At 52.5% G+C, this 19,748-nt stretch overlaps 1 protein-coding gene across 1 annotated transcript; it reads left to right on the top strand.

Moving 5' to 3' along the window:
- Window positions 1-2,244: 2,244 nt before the first annotated feature.
- IUM83_12174 (uncharacterized protein) lies at window positions 2,245-13,058 on the top strand (the record flags this gene model as incomplete). Its single annotated transcript, XM_067936781.1, has 5 exons — window positions 2,245-2,451; window positions 2,508-2,789; window positions 12,815-12,832; window positions 12,893-12,961; window positions 13,041-13,058. 5 exons carry the CDS (start codon window positions 2,245-2,247, stop codon window positions 13,056-13,058), a joined length of 594 nt encoding a protein of 197 aa, XP_067800166.1.
- Window positions 13,059-19,748: the final 6,690 nt, after the last annotated feature.

The raw sequence follows: 19,748 nt of genomic DNA, 5'->3' as shown, positions 1-19,748 counted from the left end.
AAATAAGTTTTGTTGAGCCTCGGTGAGGTGGAGGTCCACAGGACTTAGCCCCGAAGAGAGCCTTACTCTCTAACACGGAACGCGTGTGCAGGCCGGACTTGCTAGTTATCCAGGCGACTGCGAAGGGCTTTAAGAAGCCGTGGACGATTTTGATCGATTCGGGAATGTAGGGTAACTACGCCCGGCCCTCTGCGATGTAAGATAGTTCGCTGTATGCTGAGGCACTGGCAGCGCGTATTGGTGACATCGCCACTGCTTGTCTCGCGACGGTCACTTGTGTCACGATACCGAAGGTCCCTGTGGACCTCGGCGTGAAGGTTTTGGACTTAGATAACGTGGAACGCTGTTTGGTCTTGTACCTGAATTCGATATACGATATCATCCTTGGCATGGCGTGACTGGAGCGTCACGAACCTTGGATAGATTGGCGGTCCAAGCCCGTGGTGCTACGGACTTCTCTCCTGGTGGAGCTTTGGCGAGTCGTGAACCCACCTCTGCTAGGAAGCAGAAGCGCTTTTGGCGCGAGCACTGAACCGAGGCGATCCACGTACTAGATGTCGGGGTTTCCGAGTTGGTGGACACTGAGCGTGTCAAGAATGAGTGGCTCGGTCACTATACGTGGAGTGGCACTAATTACGCTGAGCGGGAGCGTGCCTGGGGGCGGCGCCTCGCTGCGTGCCAGCGACGGCACGGTCGGCATGACGACGAGGAACTGTGAAGTAGCACATAATCCATTGAGTGAAGGCTGTGGATCGTGCATCTCTTCGCTGGGTGTCGGTCGAGACACAGTAGCTTTTTTAGAGCTGAATGAGGTGGTAACGCCTGGTGCCGGTAGGGGCGCGAAGTCGAAGGTCTCTTCGAAACGGACCACGTCTGCGATGAGGAAGGCAGCGGCGCCGTGCGCTGGCCGTGAAGCGCAAGGCGTCTGAACTCGCACGAGTCGAGAACACCGTGTCGAGCGGGGGTGCTCCACGCGAGAGTGAACAGCTCTACACACTCGTGAACGGAGTAGCACAAACACAGCAGCTAGTAGCTCACTTCTGATTCAGCACCAATAAACACAAGGGATCCTAGGAAGCCATCGTCTTCCCTAATACGTGTTTCGTGGACCGGCTACATTGATATGCAAGCATGAAACAACGCATTACTACTTAAATATAAAATGGTATAACTCCACCAACGTGATCGTATCCTTCGTCATAACTTAAAGCTAATTCCACCAAAATCTTAGTACATTTTTGCTATACACTAACAAGCAGGTTGCAAACGCTAGCGTTGACTATACAAGTACGAAGATAATGGTACTAAGTGGGAGCAAGTAATTCCGGTAGTACGAGCGATGACTGTAGGATTGGGGGGGCGTTTTCGAACAACGTCTTTGGGAACGGGGAAATATTAGAATTCGCTCTATGTGTGCTCACACCCGAGTAAGTTCTTCATACCAAGCAGGTTATTTTTCCAACAATCACCGACTGGACTTGCGATTATGTCGATCGTGGTGGTGCTGTTTCGTCGAGTGTTTCTATACATGTTGGAATGGTAGGAGAAAAGAGGTGCTGGCAATTGTGAGGGGAAATGGTGTGAAGGCAACTGGAAGATTGGTTGAGGAAGCAAACAGCAGTAACAACTCGGAGCAACACAGCAATCACACAACATCGCGGAGCATCAAAAGCAGCGAGTTGCAGCTAAGGAAAACTACACCCAAAACTTCGTGTAGTTCCCGATAAAGACTGTCGGGCCAAGGAACGACAATTTATGTGGCGAGGCCACACGAACACCTTGCACAGAGGAAGTGTGCTAACGAGAGTATACAAACTCTCACTGAACGGCAGTTCACGTGTCCCTGGCCTAAGAAGACTGATTGATCAGAAGTACGGTAGATTTGAGAGTGAGTGTATTTATATGTTAGTACAGATTTGGCCTGCGTACAAATCCGAAGTTCCCTATAGTTTATCCTATATAAAATGTATCGGTTGGCTCTCAAGCCTATTGTGTCACTACTCAGGGGAGTGACCTTTCGTAGCCATCCCTGAATAGTGTCAGGGTCACTATTCCATGTAACCCCGTTACATCCTCCCCCACTTAGATTTGATCATATCGACCTATCAGAGCGAGGGTACGGTAGCGACTCGCACAGTCGAAATTCATCGACAACGGCGAGCTCCTGCGCCTCGGCTTTCGGGCCACAGAAAGGAACTGGCGCATCGCCGAGCATGCCCCACGGTCTCCACGTCGACCGGAAGCATGCCTCCCAAGCGCAGCTCGCGCGGTGCGAAAGCACCTTCGAAACCCCGGGCCGAGAGGCCGAAGGCCAAAGCCATGAACGAATCGGCCGCGCTGAAGGAGGCCATGCGCGCGGCCTCCAAGGAGGTACGCTCTCCGAGCAGATCTCCAGAGGAGTCGCACGGCGAACATGCGTCTCGCAAGTCGCCCGATGCTCCACCGGATGAGGTGAACCTGAGTTCGGCTGCACCAAAGTGGTATACTCCGGTGAGAGCTCACAAGAGGAGGAGGACACCTCCGAAGGCAGCGCGCAGGCCACCAACGACAAGAATCAGGCTGAGGGCGACGTCCCCAACGCCCCGGCTGACCCGGACACCCAGGCCGAGGAGCCGTCGAGCGGCAAGACGGGCACTGAGCCTATGGCAGCACCGCCGGTCAAGATCCTGACCCTGGCGGAAGGCATCGCGCGTGCCCAACTGTCAAGGCCGCCGCTGCTTTGGAGGGCGACGCGCCTGATGGGAAGAAGCGTGCCGCCTCTAGGTCGCCGCCTCGTGACGACTACAGGGGTCTGTTCGATGACTCCGAGTCTGAAGAAGTGACTGTTGACGAGCCCTGTGAAGTCTCTAAGTGTAGTGGGTCTAACTTGACTCACTATTTTTGCTTATACGTCGCGCTACGTGTATGATGAAGCGTAAGTACTTAGTGATAACTTGAGTTAATTATACTTGAGTACACAAGTATAATATAAAGTGACTTAGATTAGGTAAAATGAGAACTGTATTGTTTGTAAGTTGATCTTCCTCCTAAATCTGCTAAAACTGTTTATCGTCTATGAAAGGGGTTGACAGTGGCTGGCCCGCCAATATACATGTCTCTAATTGGTAGAAATATGCTGCTTTCTACCAATAGGATCTTTGGGTAGGTGTGGACCACTCATTGTGGTGGTCCACTTCAATGTATCCATTGGTGTGTCTTACACCAAGGTGAGGAAGTATCTAAAACTTTTAACAGATAACCTATCTGTTAAATACGTGTAACCCCGTTACATCATCCCCCCTTAAGGCTAGACGCGCGGGGTCTCCGCACGTCAATCTTCGGAATTGACCATTCGTCAATTCTACGCGTTTGGAGAAGAAATCCGCGCTTATTCAACGATGAGGGCGCCTCAAGAGAAGAAGTCTTCAAAGTCGGTGGAGAGTCATCTCTCCATCGATGACTACTTCGAACGCCAGAAGGCGAAGTACGGCGACGTCGTCGACTTCGACGACGACGATGAAGATATGGAGGGCGAGGAAGACTCGCCCTCAAAGCACGAAGACTCAGTGTCGAGCGAATCGCTCGACCCTCATGCCAAGAACATTCGCCCGCGTGAAGGGGACGAATCGGACGCTTCAAGTTCGAAGCGTTCGCGGACTGAGAGTGATACCCCACTCGCTTTCGCTGGGGCTCTCAGTACTCCGCGCGCGGCAACTGCAGCGCGCGATCCGCGGATGCCGTCCGCGTCCGAGATCACGGACCGGTATGAGAACTCGGTACCTCCGAATGAGGTGCCGCTGTACGTATGCAGCGCCATCAAAGATGACGCTGTGGCTGCTGAGCTGCACTTTGATGCGGAAACGCATCAAAGGCGCGATTACTACATCGGACTCTTTCATGAGCTCCGATGGTTTCAAAGCAAGAAGACATCTTCTCGCAGCAAAGTGCCCGAGTGGCAGGCACTTTGTCAAAGCTGGAACGCCTTTGTTGAAAACTTCAACAAGAGGCCGAGTGCTTACCGTGATCGGATTAAGCAAGCGCGTGATCGCTTCGAGACGTACTCGAAGCGTGGAAAGCTGGAGCAACTCCACGTTGCTGCGGAGGAGGCAAATGTGCCGTGCGCTGTGCCCGAGGGCTTTCAGTGCACGAAGTGCTTCCGAGGCGCGGTCCGCTTGAGCGACCGCGACCTGAACGGGTACACGTCGTTCCGTGTGCCCGAGAGTCTCAAAGAGCTCCGTGCTAAGTTCTTAGCACGTGAGGGTTCGGGCGCTAGCGATGATCCCAGCGCTCGTATTACTTCCGCTGCGCCAGCGCGTACTGCTCCTCGTACGCCCTCACCATTTCCGGAACGTCCTCCAGCAAGACGTTCCGCGGCTCCCATGTATCTCGATGGGGAGGAAATCCTCTCCAACGAATACGAAAACGAGCCCCTTGAGGGTTCTGTTTTCGGGATACTATGGTCAACAATCCGCTCAACAATCCAGCGGGTTGAGCCGCGGGCGTCACGGATCGGCGGTGGCGGGGTGGGAACACGCCCGGGTATGATCAGCCCCGGGCTGATCAGTATGCCCTCTCCACGACCGGGTGACCGCCGTGGAGCGTTCGCAGGCGCCGCCCTGAAACAGGAGCTGGCGAACCAGAAGGCCCAAGTCGCGGCGGTCTCGCAGACCGCCTCGAATATCCAGGTCGAGCTGGGGACCCAGATGAGAAGTTGCTCCAGCGCGTCCGCGCGCTGGAGGAGAGGCTGCTCGTCGCCGAGGCCAAGGCTTCGCTTCTGCCTCGGCTCCTGCCGAGGCTTCGGGTCAGTCGAGCTAGATGGCTCGTTCTGCAGGTATGGCTTCAGCCGTCCGACGTAAAAGTCGGATGGAGGCGCATGCTAGACGGTATGTCTAGCGTGTATGCGTTGCCGTGCCGTGCCAACACAGTGAACGGCCCGATGAAGCGCGGAGCAAGCTTGCTTGCTCCGACATCCGAAACTGCATGTCTAGGCAGGTTTTGTGTAGCTAACAAAACCAATGAACTAACCTTGAATTCATTTGTGTTGCCTCTGCCCTCATTGTCTGCGTTCAGCTTCTGTTGGTCAACAGAAGCTGCTATTGTGTCTTGGACAAACCGAATTACGGCTTGTCTTTTGGTGATGAAACTGATTGCATCCGAGCTGAAGTCATTCAGTTCACTCTCTGCTAGAGGCCCGGCCTCTGCGTGGTTCTTCGCGGTGTCTGCGCCCTACGCAGACCCGTGGTCGTTGGCCTTGTTGTTGGGGGAGTCTGCGCCCTGCGCAGACTCATGTGGTTTGTCCATTGTTGCAGCTGACACTGTGCAAGTGTCAGCGGTTTTCTGCGGCTGCTGTATTGCAGTCGTAGATCCTCCCCCACTTAAAGTGGGAGCCATCACTCCGAGTAAACTCGGTAGACGTGGGTGCCGCATGGCGTTCACGTAGAACGGTGTATGCCCGGTCGAGGCATGCACTGCGTTATTGATGGCAAACTCTGCCATCATAAACACTCGCTCCAATATTGGAACGAGTGAGCGTAGCCCTTCAACATATCGACGAGCACGCGATTCACGCGCTCGGTTTGACCGTCCGTCTGCGGATGATCCGCAGTCGACATGGAAAGCTGGCTCCCAAGAAGTGTAAACACTTCTTGCCACAAGTGCGCTGTGAAGCGCGGGTCTCTGTCCGACACGATGTCGGACGGCATGCCATGGTGTTTGAACACCATGTCGACGAGCAGACGGGCCGTCTGCTTCGCGGTCACCTCTGCTGGCACCGCAGCAAGATGTACCATCTTGCTGAAACGGTCTACAAAGACCACAACACCGGTGTTCCCTCCGCTATCCGGGGGAAGACCAAAGATGAAGTCCAAAGACATGGACTTCCAACACTCCGACGGAGTCAGTAGTGATTGCAGTGGAGCCTGCGCGAATGGCGCAGGCTTTACGCGTTGACATACCTCGCAAGCACGGATGTACTTGCGCACCCACTTATACTGGTGGCGCCAGTAGAAGTCGCGCGTGAGAAGGACGTAAGTCTTCTCACGTCCGAGATGTCCCGCAGTCGGGGCATCATGATATTCATACATGATCCTGAGTCGCAGGTCATGGTCATTTGGCACGACAACGCGATCCGCGTTGTCGTCGACTGCATTGTAAAGCAGTAGTTCATCGTGCACACGAAAGCGGTGTGCACGCGCACGAAGGTGTTTGGGCAACTTCTGACGAGCCTTGTCAGAAGGTGTTGTGCCATAGGCCAACAGAGTTTCGCGTCCGCGTCGTGCGCGTACGTGGCATTCACATCATCCAACAGGGACGATGTGGGTTTGCTTGATCGCATGACGTCAATGGCATTGACGTCAGCAGCTTCCGCGTAGTCCGGCCGACGTGATAACGCGTCGGCCACCACATTCAATCTTCCGGGTTTGTATTCGACCCGGAAGTTATACTCCGCAAAGAATGAGAGCCATCTCGCCATTCTTTGTGAATGTGGCGACTTCACTGCGGTACGCAGTGAAGCATGGTCGGTGTAGACCACAAATGGTCTACTCCCAAGCAAATACACTCGGAACTTTGCGAGTGCATACTTCATGGCAAGGAGTTCCTTGTCATGCACCGGATAGTTGCGCTCAGCTGGCTTCAGCTGACGCGATTGGTAGACAACACGATCACGGCCCTCGTGATCGTGCTGCTATCAACGCGCATCCGATCGCGAAATCGGATGCGTCACACACTACGTGAAATGGGCGATCTTGGTCAGCCACTGCCAAGATCGGCGCCTCAGTCAAGCCCCGCTTGACTGCATCGAATGCCTTTGGCAATCGGGTTTAATTCCACACAGCTTCTTTCTTAAGAAGCTGTGACAGCGGGCGGATCTTGCCCGCATAGTCCTCCACGTACTTGCACAAGTACGTGGCTGCCAAGGAACTGCCTCAGTTCCTTGCCACTTGAAGGCGTTGGCCATTCATTGATCACTCTGACCTTTTCCGGGTCAGGGCGAACACCATTCTTCCCTACCAGACACCCGAGGACGGGTATCTCGCTCGCCCCGAAGATACACTTCTTCAGGTTCGCGTAGAGCTTATGCTTTCGCATAAGCTCAGAAGCTTCCGGAGATGCACCCTGTGCATCTCTACGTCGGTCTTCCCGTCCACAGCCCGGCTGTGGATGAATACATCATCGAAGTAGCTCGGTGCGAAATCGCCACCGAGCGCAACAAGTGCGTCACGCACCTGTTGAAGGTCGCAGGGCATTCTTAAGCCCCTGTGGCATTACTAGCCATTCCCAGAGCATGCCGCTTGGCGTGCTCACTGCCGTGAGAGGGATATCGCTCTCACGCATTAGGATTTGATAAAATCCATCTCGCAAGTCGAGAGCACTGTAAACGGTGCTCCCGGCCATCGAATCGATGATAACATCTTTCGCGGTATCGGTGTTCGCGCCGGTACCGTCGCATCGTTCAGCTTGTTATACGCATGAACGATGCGCCATCCGCCCTGTGACTTGTTGACACAGAACGTCGGAGCATTGTGCGGGGACTTTGATTCCCGCACTTGTTCCTGTTTTGCGACGACTTTCAAAGAAGTCGTCGATTGCTTTTACTTGCTCTCGCGGCAGTGGCCACTGCCGCGTGACACAGTACGTTGTGCCCGGCACGAGATCAATCTCGTCCTGAATGCCCTTATCCTGCGGAAGCTCCGCAGGAATGTCTTCCGGGAGTACGTCTTTGTACTCCCTCAATAATTCGTAATAGGGACTCGACTTCAGCGAGTCCCAACCTTGTTCCTCGAAGCGCTCTCGCTTCGTCTTCGCACTGAGAGTGAAGACACTCTCAGTGGTACTTCCCATGAAGAGCTGCCTCAGCTCTTCGCTCTCGCTCTCCGTTCTTTCGCTGTCCGAAAGTACGCAGACCTGCTCGATGCGCCCATCGTGCAAGTTGCGCGCGAAGCGCTTCCATTTCATGACTGGAAGCGAAGTCAACTCCGACGCCGTCGTCGTCCGAGAATTAGCGAGTTCCATTTCGCGATACTGGAATCCAGTATCGGTGCGTGTCAAGACGCTTAGCGTCTCGACGTCCGGCGTCACCGCCTCAGCCAGCCCAGCAGACGGTTCTCGTGGCGTCTCGGTCCCGGACCGAGACTTGCGCGGCGTTCTCCGCATGCGCCGTCTTCTTGTTGTGCGGAGCCCGGCTCCGCACAGTTGTTCTTCTGGTCCAGGCCCGGCCGTGGACAGTTGTTCGCCGGCGGACCCTGTCCGCGGGCGCGCGGTATCAAGCCCGGCTTGACCGCATGTTCCTTCGTGCAGCCCGGCTGCACGGTAATGTGTCCCTTCGCCGGCAGACCCTGTCTGCGGGCGCGCGATATCAAGCCCGGCTTGATCGCATGGCGCTTCGTCGTGCAGCCCGGCTGCACGACAGCATGCAAATTGCGCCAGTGCGGTACGTTTGCAACCGTCCGCACTGTTTCAGCGTCAACTCCCGGAGCCGACGCGCCGTTGTCGACCTGACCTCTTCGGGTCAGGGACTGTCCCTCACACGTTTGAATGTGGGTGTTGGTTCCCGGAACCAACACATCTTTTTCTTCCGACGTCGGCAGCATTGCCGACGCTGGTTTCACTTGTGCGCGCCCTCGCGCACTCCTTGGGCACTCCGGGACAGCGGCATAAAGTGGTGTCTTGACTGGTGAGCCGCACGCACCTGCTGGTGCGTGCGCTGCGGTAACAGGGCCATCGCTCTCTGTTCCGCTGTCGCGGCCGAAGCGCACGAGCGTGCGATTCTTCCAGTCTATCATCGGATCATGCCGTGCAAGCCACGGCATGCCCATTACCACGTCGAACTTATCGTCCAGGTCCAGGACGATAAAGTGTTCGTCAAACACTCGTTGTTTGTACGAGAAGCGCACGTTCACGACGCGCTTCTCGGTCTTCACGATGGCACCAGTTGCCAGTCGTACCTCCAGCAGACTTCGAGGTGTATCTACCTCCTCGAAGTCAAGTCTCGGCAGGCTTCGTAATCGAACAAAGTTGGTCGACGCGCCTAAATCTACCAATGCTCGAAGGGAGTCGCTCGCTCTCGAGTAAACCTTCAAGATGACTAGGTTGGCCCTGTCATCTTGCTTCTTGCAGCGAGAGCTAGTCTCGCTGGGGGCTGGAGTCCTCAGTGTCGCGTGCCCGATGTCGGCACGCGTGACTGCATTACAGTAGGGCGCCCCGCGCCTACTGGATGTTCGCGTTTTTTGTTAGTCCGTGGCGATGCCTAGCATCGCCACGACGGCCACCTCCAGGGGGCATGGGAGCTGTACACTCCCGTGCAAAGTGACCGATCCTTCCGCAACGGAAGCATCGCAAGTTACCTCCCTGCTACTGGTAACCAGCAGTTGTTGCGCTCGAGAGGTCCATTGGTTCCGGACCTCCCGTCCTCGCTACCGGGCGTGGTTGCGGCCTCGGCACGTTCACATGCAGTTTAGTCTGCCGCAGGCTAAACTCTTCTTGCATGGCAAGAGTAATCGCAGCTTCGAGAGTACTCGGGTACTCTCGGAAGAGATAGGTCTTCACGGTCCCATCTCTAAGTCCCTTCATGAACGTGACGACCTTGGTCGCCTCGTCAATTGGATTGGTCACGATATTTGAGACCAAGTATCGTGCGCGCTGCGCGTAAGCATGAACATCATGCTTACCCTGCTGAAGGTCGAGGAACTCCGCCCTCGACCGGAACTCGTTTTGCGGGGGCTCAAACGCTTGTCTGAGCTCCTCTTTGAATACTTCGTACGTGCTGAAGCACGTAGGATCGGAGAGTCGGTGCCCATACGCCCAATTCCTTGCGCGTCCGCCAAGGCAGGACATGGCGAACGCGACCTTCGACAGCGGGTCGACGATGCGTCGAGCCGCTATGGCTGTGTCGAGCTCGACAAGCCATCGGAGGAGAGGCTCGCCCTCTCTTCCCACGTAATTGCTTACGCTCAACTTTAATGGTTGAGCACGCGGTGTCGTCCCTGACGACGCCGTCACTGAGGAAGCAGCATCACGCTGCTCCTTCATGATGAACCCCAGAGCAACACCATGTTGCTCCGTCGGCGATAGCGTACGCAGCATCGTAGCTATCGCCGCTTCTCCAATGACTGTTGACAGTCGTTGGAGGGCCTCCCACTCTGGGTCAGACAGGTGGGGGCAGTCAGCGCGTGCAACATGCGTTGCAGGCGTGTTGGAGCTCTCCATGGGAACCTCCGTGCTCATGGGGTTCTCGGCTCCGCGTTCGTACACCGCGTACGAACGTCAAGCAGTCGGTCGTTGGACGGACTACAAAGTGCTACCAGGTGTAGTGGGTCTAACTTGACTCACTACTTTTGCTTACACGTTGCGCTACGTGTATGAGGAAGCGTAAGTACTTAGTAATTACTTAGGTTAATTATATTTGAGTACACAAATATAAGTTAACTTAGACAAGACTCCAAGTAGCTAGTTTAAGGTAAAATGAGAACTGTATTGTTTGTAAGTTGATCTTCCTCCTAAATCTGCTAAAACCTGTCTATGAAAGGGTTGACAGCGGCTGGCTGTCAGAGCCCCGCTAATATGCATGTCTCTAATTGGTAGAAAGATGCTGCTTTCTACCAATAGGATCTTTGGGTATGTGTGGACCACTCACTGTGGTGGTCCACTTCAATGTATCCATCGGTGTGTCTTACACCAATGTGAGGAAGTATCCAAAACGTTTAACAGATAACCTATCTGTTAAATTCACAAGTGGCTTGCAGCCACTTGTACGTGTAACCCCGTTACAGTCTTGGTCCAGCGTCGCGGCCATCCTTTGTTGAAGGTGATCCAGCAGAGTATTTCATAGCTTGACATTGCCTCGAGACGTGCGTTCGCCGCGTCGGGGCCTAGCTGTACAAGTTGCGTCACGCCCTCCAGGCCGAGCAAGGACATAAGTGCTTCCTGCTGGTTCGGGGGCTAGTGGGCAAACTGCTCCATCCTCACAGAGGGTCAGTCTTTCCAGACTCAGGTGTCGAATTGGCTATAAGTGCTACCAAGTGCAGCGGGACTACCGTAGCTTTGCGTCAGAGGAAGGCGGATTAGACTCACCGAGTCTTAGCTAAGGATAGCGGCCGTTCTAATACGTACGAGTCCGTACACCCTACGGACTCCAAGAGCCAACACAAGACTCTTTGACTGTTAATTCCAAACTGAATATATATATATATATATCTTTGTCTTGGTGTAAATGTATGGCGCTCACTATCTATAGTGAGCCCTAGTCTCTTGGTTGCACGAATCTCCGTGGTTTCCTGACCGTGTGTTGCCGGATCCGCCCGTTGCTGGTTATCGGACTGATGGGGGTCCAGTTCGTTTTCCGTTCGTGACCGATCGCCATCGAAGCTCTTTGTGGTATCATTACTTATGCGGCACGGGCCCCGTTGTGTCAGATGCGTGAGTGTCCGCGGCAACTTCCACAGTCCTCCGAGCGCGTAGTCGTGCTGTACTTGTCGACACCGTCCTGTTCCCAGCCATTGTGGATGTATTGCGTTTGCTACCCCCCCCCCCCCCCCCCTGAAAGTCCAAAGTCACGGAGATCCTTGGAGGGAACCCCCGACTTTTTCTCTTTCACTCGTCGACTTGCGGAATCGTAGCCAATATTTTAGTGTCACATATTATGTATGGAAGCCAGTGACGCAAGGTTGCCGCACGGCAATGCTGGACAGCATGCGAGTGGACTAGGTGATGAGACATAATCGAGCCCGCGCAGATACTTACCGAACAGTGTACGTTTGTCTTGGATTTAGAGATTCTGCTCTATTTGTTTGTTATCTCTCTGAAGAGCCGCGGGGCTCTATCTACTTTCACCGCACTCGTCCAGGCTGCAGTCATCGGAAGTCGGTGTCAGTTCACACAGTGGTCACCTAATTTTGATGTGACACTTCACCACACAACTACATGCGCATTACGTTGTGCGAAATTACTGGGGAACAATTTTGTAGGGACCTGTATCATGAGTGGCACATGGGTCACGAAATTGCTAGCAACACCAGCAGAGCGACATGTGCCGGCGCCTTTCATTATTGGTAGGGCGTGGGAAATGGTGGGTAGTGGCGCCACCATTAGCATCTTAAGAAACGCAAACCGTATTCCGATGGGCCCGTGCGACGTGAACGATAATTCAAGACGTATTTGCTGTCTCCTCTGTAAGATGGTGTGGTTCCCGAGTAAATTCATAATACATATGTGTGCATCATTTTTATTGCTTTATAGAGGTTTATGCGTTCATCAGATGGTGTGTCACCCCTATGTTGCTGGTGTATCACTCGAGGCGTATGTCTCCCTCGATCCGACAAGTGCGGCAAGGCGTCTAATCTCAGCTTGCTCTTGGGGCGCTGCGCCAAGCCTCTGGAGGGGATGGTTGAGAAGTACCGAGTCGGGGGGGCGCACGTTTCTGCCTTTGTATCCTGAACACACACCTCGAGCAGCGAGCCTTCATCGCGTGCATCAGTGTCGTCGTCTTTGCCCATAGCGTGCACGGGCTGACAGTAGCCGACTCGCAAGTGATTGGAAGAAATGAAACATAATTTTAATTGGCGAAAACTGACAGGCCAGATTGGAAGAAATAAAAGATAATTTTAATTGGCGAAAACTGACAGGCCAGACTGGAAGAAATACAAAATAATTTTAATTGTCTAAAACTGGCAGGCCAGATGTTGAGGGTGACCTCTCACGGAGAGAGTCCGTGGAGGATCTGGTCACAAAAGCGCGTGCGTGCGTGGGCGGCCGTGGGTGGGGGAAGGCGGGCCCCCTTGCCAGATGCAGACACACGCAGCATCAGCAGCAGCAGCCGACACACGAAGCCAAGCGGTAGCGGCGCACGTGGAGTAAGGTATGATGCGTTAACTGTTGAATTACGAACTGATGAAGCGTTAACGTTTTCTGTTTGCAGAAATATATATTATGTAGCAGGATGAACTATGGTGTACTGCATACAGCGGATCTTAACTGCGTTCCAAGTGTAAGTCTATGTAGACCGCGACGAGTTGGTGTGCTGTGTACACAGCTAAACCTTGTTGTACGACGTCGTATTGTCGAAGGTAATACACACAAGTTGAGAAGAAATGGTGTTTTTCAGTTGTCTGCAGCCGGACGCAGGCGACGAAGCGGGCGGTGTTGTCGCCTGGTGCACATCCTACTCGTTCTGTCCCGACCATGACCTGCGTCGTCTTCAATGTAAGCTCGACGCACCTCTTCTCGGCGACAACGGTTGTACACGGCAACCATTGCGATCGCGACAGGAGCAACGGCTGCAGCTGCCCAGCGGAAGTGCAACCACCGACAGAAGCACGAACAACATCGTTGCCGGTGGACGCACTGGCAGGAACAGCGGAGGGAGCGTCACCAACTGCTGCAGGTTCAGCTTCTTGAAACCGAAGCGTCTCTCGCAAAGCACAAACGTGGTGTCCCTCAGCGCGGGGGCCTGCTTGCACCGTTAATGTCGAGAGTGACTGAAACAAAAACATATCCAGGCAGGCCCCTTGTTGGTCACGACCGCGCATTTCCGCGCGCAGGTAGCTTAAGGTTTCGTTTGATACTCTTGCACAAGGAATATTCTGACTAATATATGCCTGTGCAGCAACATTGAATAGGGATCTGCTACTGTGCGTCATCTTCACGTTTTATAAATAATTTAAAGGTGCGCCGCTTTGTGTGGGCATTTCATTGTAACGAATGTAAGAGCTAAATATATGTTTTGTGTTGATAGGCTAAATCAATCTGACGCATCACACACTGCACAATCTCAAACATTGTATTTGTTTGCGTTAAAAATACTCCTTCGTCGTTTCCGGCGCAGGATCTATGATCCGACAAACATTCAAGCGTACATGGTACTCTGTAATTAACTCTTTCAGATGACTCGTTGAATACCTCGAAGTTGCTTCAGCAGACCGGACTCGAATTTTTGTCTGATGCCTCTCCCACGAAGAAAATTGTTCATGTTTGTCTGCGCCAAGTCACCAAATCTCTCTACTTCTGACGAAGAATATTCGCTGGAGGAGTCAAGTTTAATTGCAAGAGAAAGAACAGTTTCCTGAAAGCAACAATTCGATTGGACTGAGAACTTGTACTGACGATCACTGCATCATTCCCAAAGTCGAGGAGTCTTGATATACCATTGAGCCAAATAACTGATGCTGTTTTTGAAATTAAACGCTTCTTTATAGTAGAAATTTTCACCATCTCAAGTTCTTGTGTGGGAGCTTCAGACATTTCTCCGCTGGTGGCGCATTCACAACTGGCAGCACTGCTACTAAAGCACAAAACATATTTTTCTACCTGAGCTATGATGCCGGTCTAAGCTTTGTTTGCATCTACAAGTTGGGCAATCACATCATTCTGTTGGTTTATCGACTGATACTCACGGAGTACTGGTATTTTTTCACTACCTCTCCTCACTTGTGGTGTTGAACACATATGTAGTAGCCCTTCTTTGGCTCACTACTACAGCTTACACATTCGCCACCTGTATGAGGAAGCGTAGGAGTTATTAATAACTTGAGTTAATTACACATGAGTACACAAGTATAATATAAATCAAATAAAGACACCAAGTAGCTTAGTTAAGGTAAAATGAGAAATGTATTGTTTGTAAATTAATCTTCCTCCTAAATCTGCTAAAAACTGTTTATCATCTATGAAAGGGGTTGACAGCGGCTGGCTGTCAGGGCCCCGCCAATGTGCACGTCTCTAATTGGTAGAAAGATGTTGCTTTCTACCAATAGAATTTTTGGGTATGTGTGGACCACTCATTGTGGTGGCCCACTTCAATGCAGCCATTGGTGTAACTTACACCAACGTGAGGAAGTATCCAAACTTCTTACAGACGCGTATTATATCTGTTAGAACCACGAGTGACTCTTACCACGCACAAGCGACAGTTGTCAATTGTGTGTAACCCGCTACAATATAGGCGAAAGCATTATTCGTAGCTGCCATATTCCAGCTACCACGGTGGAAAATCCTTTGCGAGCTTAAGGACGAATCAACATTAGTGCATTGAGCTGCCTGCACCTAGACGAAATGAATGAGATGAGCGTCCAGCTGGCACACCCGCCTTCGCTTGCCATTCACTTGTCGCCTCAACAAAGCGATGAACATATCCCTGTATTTTAAGCGGGCCGATATTGCGCGTTTGGTGGCTGCCTTTGAAGTCGTTCGTGTAGGTTCATCTTCTTCGTCACAATACAAGAGTGCCTCCATTAGGGGAGGTTCGTCCAAATTCGGTGGCTGGGCTTCGTCGTCATCACAACTGAATTGCTCTAGGTCCAGTAGCAACGATATTGGATATGATTGGATCGCTAACGCCATTCCAACGATGTGCAGCGGACAAGTGATAACAGAATGTTTGTCTGGGAATAGCGAGGGCACTTGTTCTTCCGGTTTTTCGAGCGGATTAAACGGATGAAGAGTACATTCTCCATAGATACCGACAGGTTGCATTTTTGAACAAAAGCAAGATCCGAAGCCCGCCCCAATGCTTGCCACAATATAGTGAGCAGCGCCGCATCCTGATACCCTCCCGCGGAGCTGGTATCATAATACAGGCCGTCGATCAAGACGCGTAAGTCGTTTCTTGTACAAGGTGTAGCCTTACTGTCGATTCAAACAGTAGCGTTCCAGAATTTGGTCCATCTTGAGGAGACGCTGTTCAATAACACGGCGATGCTGAGGAAACTCGTCCAACAGCCGGTTCTTGGCGTTGCGGTAGTAGCTCATCACGGTATTCCGACTCCGCAGTTCTCAACCACGACCTCGAGTAAACGCGAGTTACATTGCGAACCGATCCAGTAGCTTGATGAAGACGAAGTCCTTCTTGTCTGTCAGCAGAGTAGTGCGGTCAAAGTTCAAAGTAGTGTTCTCCAACGCGATAAGCGTTGATAGCTGTTGTTTTAGCTCTCTTGTGTTTTCAGGAGCAAGATCTTGGAGGCTCATTTCCTTCAAGTTAAATGTCAACTGGCCGCTTGATATCCAGCAAATGTGCGAATGACTTAAACTTTGTAACAGCGGCAAACATATATCGTTGTCGTTGCTGACATGATGTGTCCGCCACGTGTCCGTCGTCATTTACCCTAGCCCCAATGGTAGCTATCGGTTGAAAAGTAGCACGCATCGCATCGAATTCGCTCAAATATGAAGAGAGCCGTTTGGTTGGCTGGTATGCTACATGCTTAAATGAAGTGTGTGTCGGTCAAAACACGATATTCATCCATATCATCAGGTCTCCGACCGTGAATGCAACTCTGACCAGAATCCGACCATATCACAGAACTTTATATCGAACTAATTTGGGAAGGGTTTCGTAAATAGGATGACAGCAGGTAATTACGGGCGGAAATAACCTAACAAATGAGTGGTGCACGCGTAAGTTTGACTGCACCGTTTGCCCTGCGCCCTCAGGGCTCGATTGACCACCCGGGAGGGTGAATCGAGGTGGTTGTGCCGCGCATCGGTGCACCTAAAAGGGTTGTGGCTCCCACGAAGAACTGTGGTAGCTAATTCCCCGTCGAGCACTCCAGTGTAAAGTACCCTGCGATGTTGTTGTCTAACCCCCACCGATGTAGCTCAATGGAAGAGCTCCCGAAAGGGATGAAGGTGGTTCGATTCCACCCATCGGTAAAATTTCTATGATTGAATGAACGATGCAGACCTCCACGCTAGCGGGCGGCATCAACGGAAGCAAGAACAACTAACACGAGGAACAATGACTGTGCTATTGTGTTGGACTATGGGACTTGTTTGAGTGTGTTTTGATGGTGTACTGGTGCAGGATCTACAACTCTTCCGATGGCAAGGCGCTTCCGATAGTCTCCGATGAGAACGTTCAGGCTTCCTTCGCGATGCAGCTGCCGAAGCGCTTTCAGCACAGCGCAGGATCCTGATGAGGGTACGTTTCGCAACCGCAAGAACGCCATGACCTTGCCTAACTCCCCAAGCTGACGAACATCGTCCTTGTAGCTGGGTGATGATTCGTCGAGCACGTATCCATCTTCGATAAAGAGCTTCAAGTAGGCTACAAGCTGCTTGGCTTCTGATTTTTTGTGCTTGTCGTTGCATCTCCAGCCGCGCGGATCTCCTGCATACCACGCAAACCAGGTGTCGGTTAGCGGTGGCAACTTCGAACGGCGTCTGCGCTTCTGGGGTACGTTTGTTTCTTCTTCTCGCAGTCGCTTCGATCCTTGCTCACCTCGTCGTGCGATTATATCGTCTTTTTTACTGTCGTTTGCAGATTCTAACGAGTTTACGCGTGCTTCCAGTTGTCGATTTAGCTCGATTAATCGTTCAATCAAGGCCGTTTGATGATCGAATGCAGCTTTCGCTCCTTTACTTCCTTCGATCATGTCTTCAGTGACTCCGTTTGCTTGGTTTGATGATCTTGCGAGCTGTTGTGACCAAGTGAGCAGGTTGGTCGTCGTCACTCCGGATTCCTCGGCGCATTGCTCAATCTTCGCGACTACTTTACCGCGTGGGTTAATCTTCAACAACGACGGATTGTGGAGGATCAGCGTCGCAGTCAGCACTTCTCACACAGCAGCGCTGATGTTGAAGGCCGGATTTCCCAGTGAGTGGCTTGCACTGAATATGTTATGGTTGATTTCATGGATCTGATCTTGCGTAGTCGAGTCGAAGGCTTCCAGGGACGGCAGTACAGAGGTTTGCTTTGGTGCCATACCACTGAGCACCTTCGCAACTTGGTGATCCTCCTTCGGTGTATTGAAGACGTATGTAAATGCCTTGTTTGTCGTAGTCATGTTCCAGGCTCCGCGGTCGAAGATCCACTGCGCTGTCAAGTCCGAGCAAACTTTTGCATGCTGAGCTGCTCCTCGGCGAAAGGAGTGCGAGCTCAGCGGTTCTTCCATTCCAGCTGGACCCGCAACTCAATCGAGGAGACGGTTAACTTGAGCGTGGATCCCAAGAGGTGATGGTGCCCTGGATGAATTCGACTGAGCTGGTACACTTAAAGGAGTTTGGTCGTCGCAGCCCTCAAGCATCTCCAGGAGGGGGACAGAGGCAGCCAGCTCAACTGGCACGTGGGCCGTTAGCGCTGGAAGATGGTTCAACAGCGCAGTCGATGGAGCTTCCTGAGATGCCACCGCAAGCGCAAGAGCCAGCAACGGACACGACCGGAAGTCAGAGTCGGGGAAAAGCGACAGCGCTTGCTCATCAGACGTCTTCATTCCGAATGAAGCGGATGAAGAAAACCCCTCCAGCACCGATGGAGAGCTGCTGTTTGCGGACGAATGTCAAGTCCGAAGCGCGGCCAAACTTATAGTGGGTCTAACTTGACTCACTATTTTTGCTTACACGTTGCGCAACGTGTATGAGGAAGCGTAAGTACTTAGTAATTACTTCGGTTAATTATATTTGAATACACAAATATAAGTTAAATCAGATAAGACTCCAAGTGACTTAGATTAGGTAAAATGAGAACTGTATTGTTTATAAATTGATCTTCCTCCTAAATCTGCTAAAACTGTTTATCATCTATGAAAGGGGTTAGTAGCGGCTGGCTGTCAGAGCCCCGCTAATATGCATGTCTCTGATTGGTAGAAAGATGCTGCTTTCTACCAATAGGATCTTTGGGTATGTGTGGCCCACTTCAATGTATCCATTGGTGTGTCTTACGCCAAGGTGAGGAAGCATCTAAAACTTTAACAGATATCCTATCTGTTAAATTCACAAGTGGCTTGCAGCAACTTGTACGTGTAACCCCGTTACACCATCCCCCCCTTAGGGTTAGACGCGCGGGGTCTCCGCACGTCAATCTTCGGAATTGACCATTCGTCAATTCTACGCGTTTGGAGAAGAAATCCGCGCTCATTCAACGATGAGCGCGCCTCAAAAGAAGTCCGCAAAGTCGGTGGAGAGTCATCTCTCCATCGATGACTACTTCGAACGCCAGAAGGCGAAGTACGGCGACGTCGTCGACTTCGACGACGACGATGGAGACATGGAGGACGAGGAGGACTCGTCCTCAAAGCGCAAAGACTCAGTGTCGAGCGAATCGCTCGACCCTCACGCCAAGAACATTCGCCCGCGTGAAGGGGACGATCGGACGCTTCGAGTTCGAAGCGTTCGCGTACTGAGAGCGATACCCCACTCGCTTCCGCTGGGGCTCTCAGTACTCCGCGCGCTGCGCCTGCAGCGTGCGATCCATGGATGCCGTCCGCGTCCGAGATCGCGGACCGGTATGGGAACTCGGTACCTCCGAATGAGGTGCCGCTGTACGTATGCAGCGTCATCAAAGATGACGCTGTGGCTGCCGAGCTGCACTATGATGTGGAAACGCATCAAAGGCGCGATTACTACATCGGACTCTTTCATGAGCTCCGATGGTTTCAAAGCAAGAAGACATCTTCTCGCAGCAAAGTGCCCGAGTGGCAGGCACTTTGTCAAAGCTGGAACGCCTTTGTTGAAAACGTCAACAAGAGGCCGAGTGCTTACCGTGATCGGATTAAGCAAGCGCGTGATCGCTTCGAGACGTATTCGAAGCGTGGAAAGCTGGAGCAACTTCATGTTGCTGCGGAGGAGGCAAATGTGCCGTGCGCTGTGCCCGAGGGCTTTCAGTGCACGAAGTGCTTCCGAGGCGCGGTCCGCTTGAGCGACCGCGACCTGAACGGGTACACGTCGTTCCGTGTGCCCGAGAGTCTCAAAGAGCTCCGTGCTAAGTTATTAGCACGTGAGGGTTCGGGCGCTAGCGATGATCCCAGCGCTCGTATTACTTCCGCTGCGCCAGCGCGTACTGC

Source organism: Phytophthora cinnamomi, assembly GCF_018691715.1.
Source record: "Phytophthora cinnamomi strain GKB4 chromosome Unknown Contig2, whole genome shotgun sequence".
NCBI classification, from domain to species: Eukaryota; Oomycota; class Peronosporomycetes; order Peronosporales; family Peronosporaceae; genus Phytophthora; species Phytophthora cinnamomi.
The sequence above is the reverse complement of the archived record's forward strand: the minus strand, read 5'-3'. Positions and strand labels throughout refer to the sequence as shown.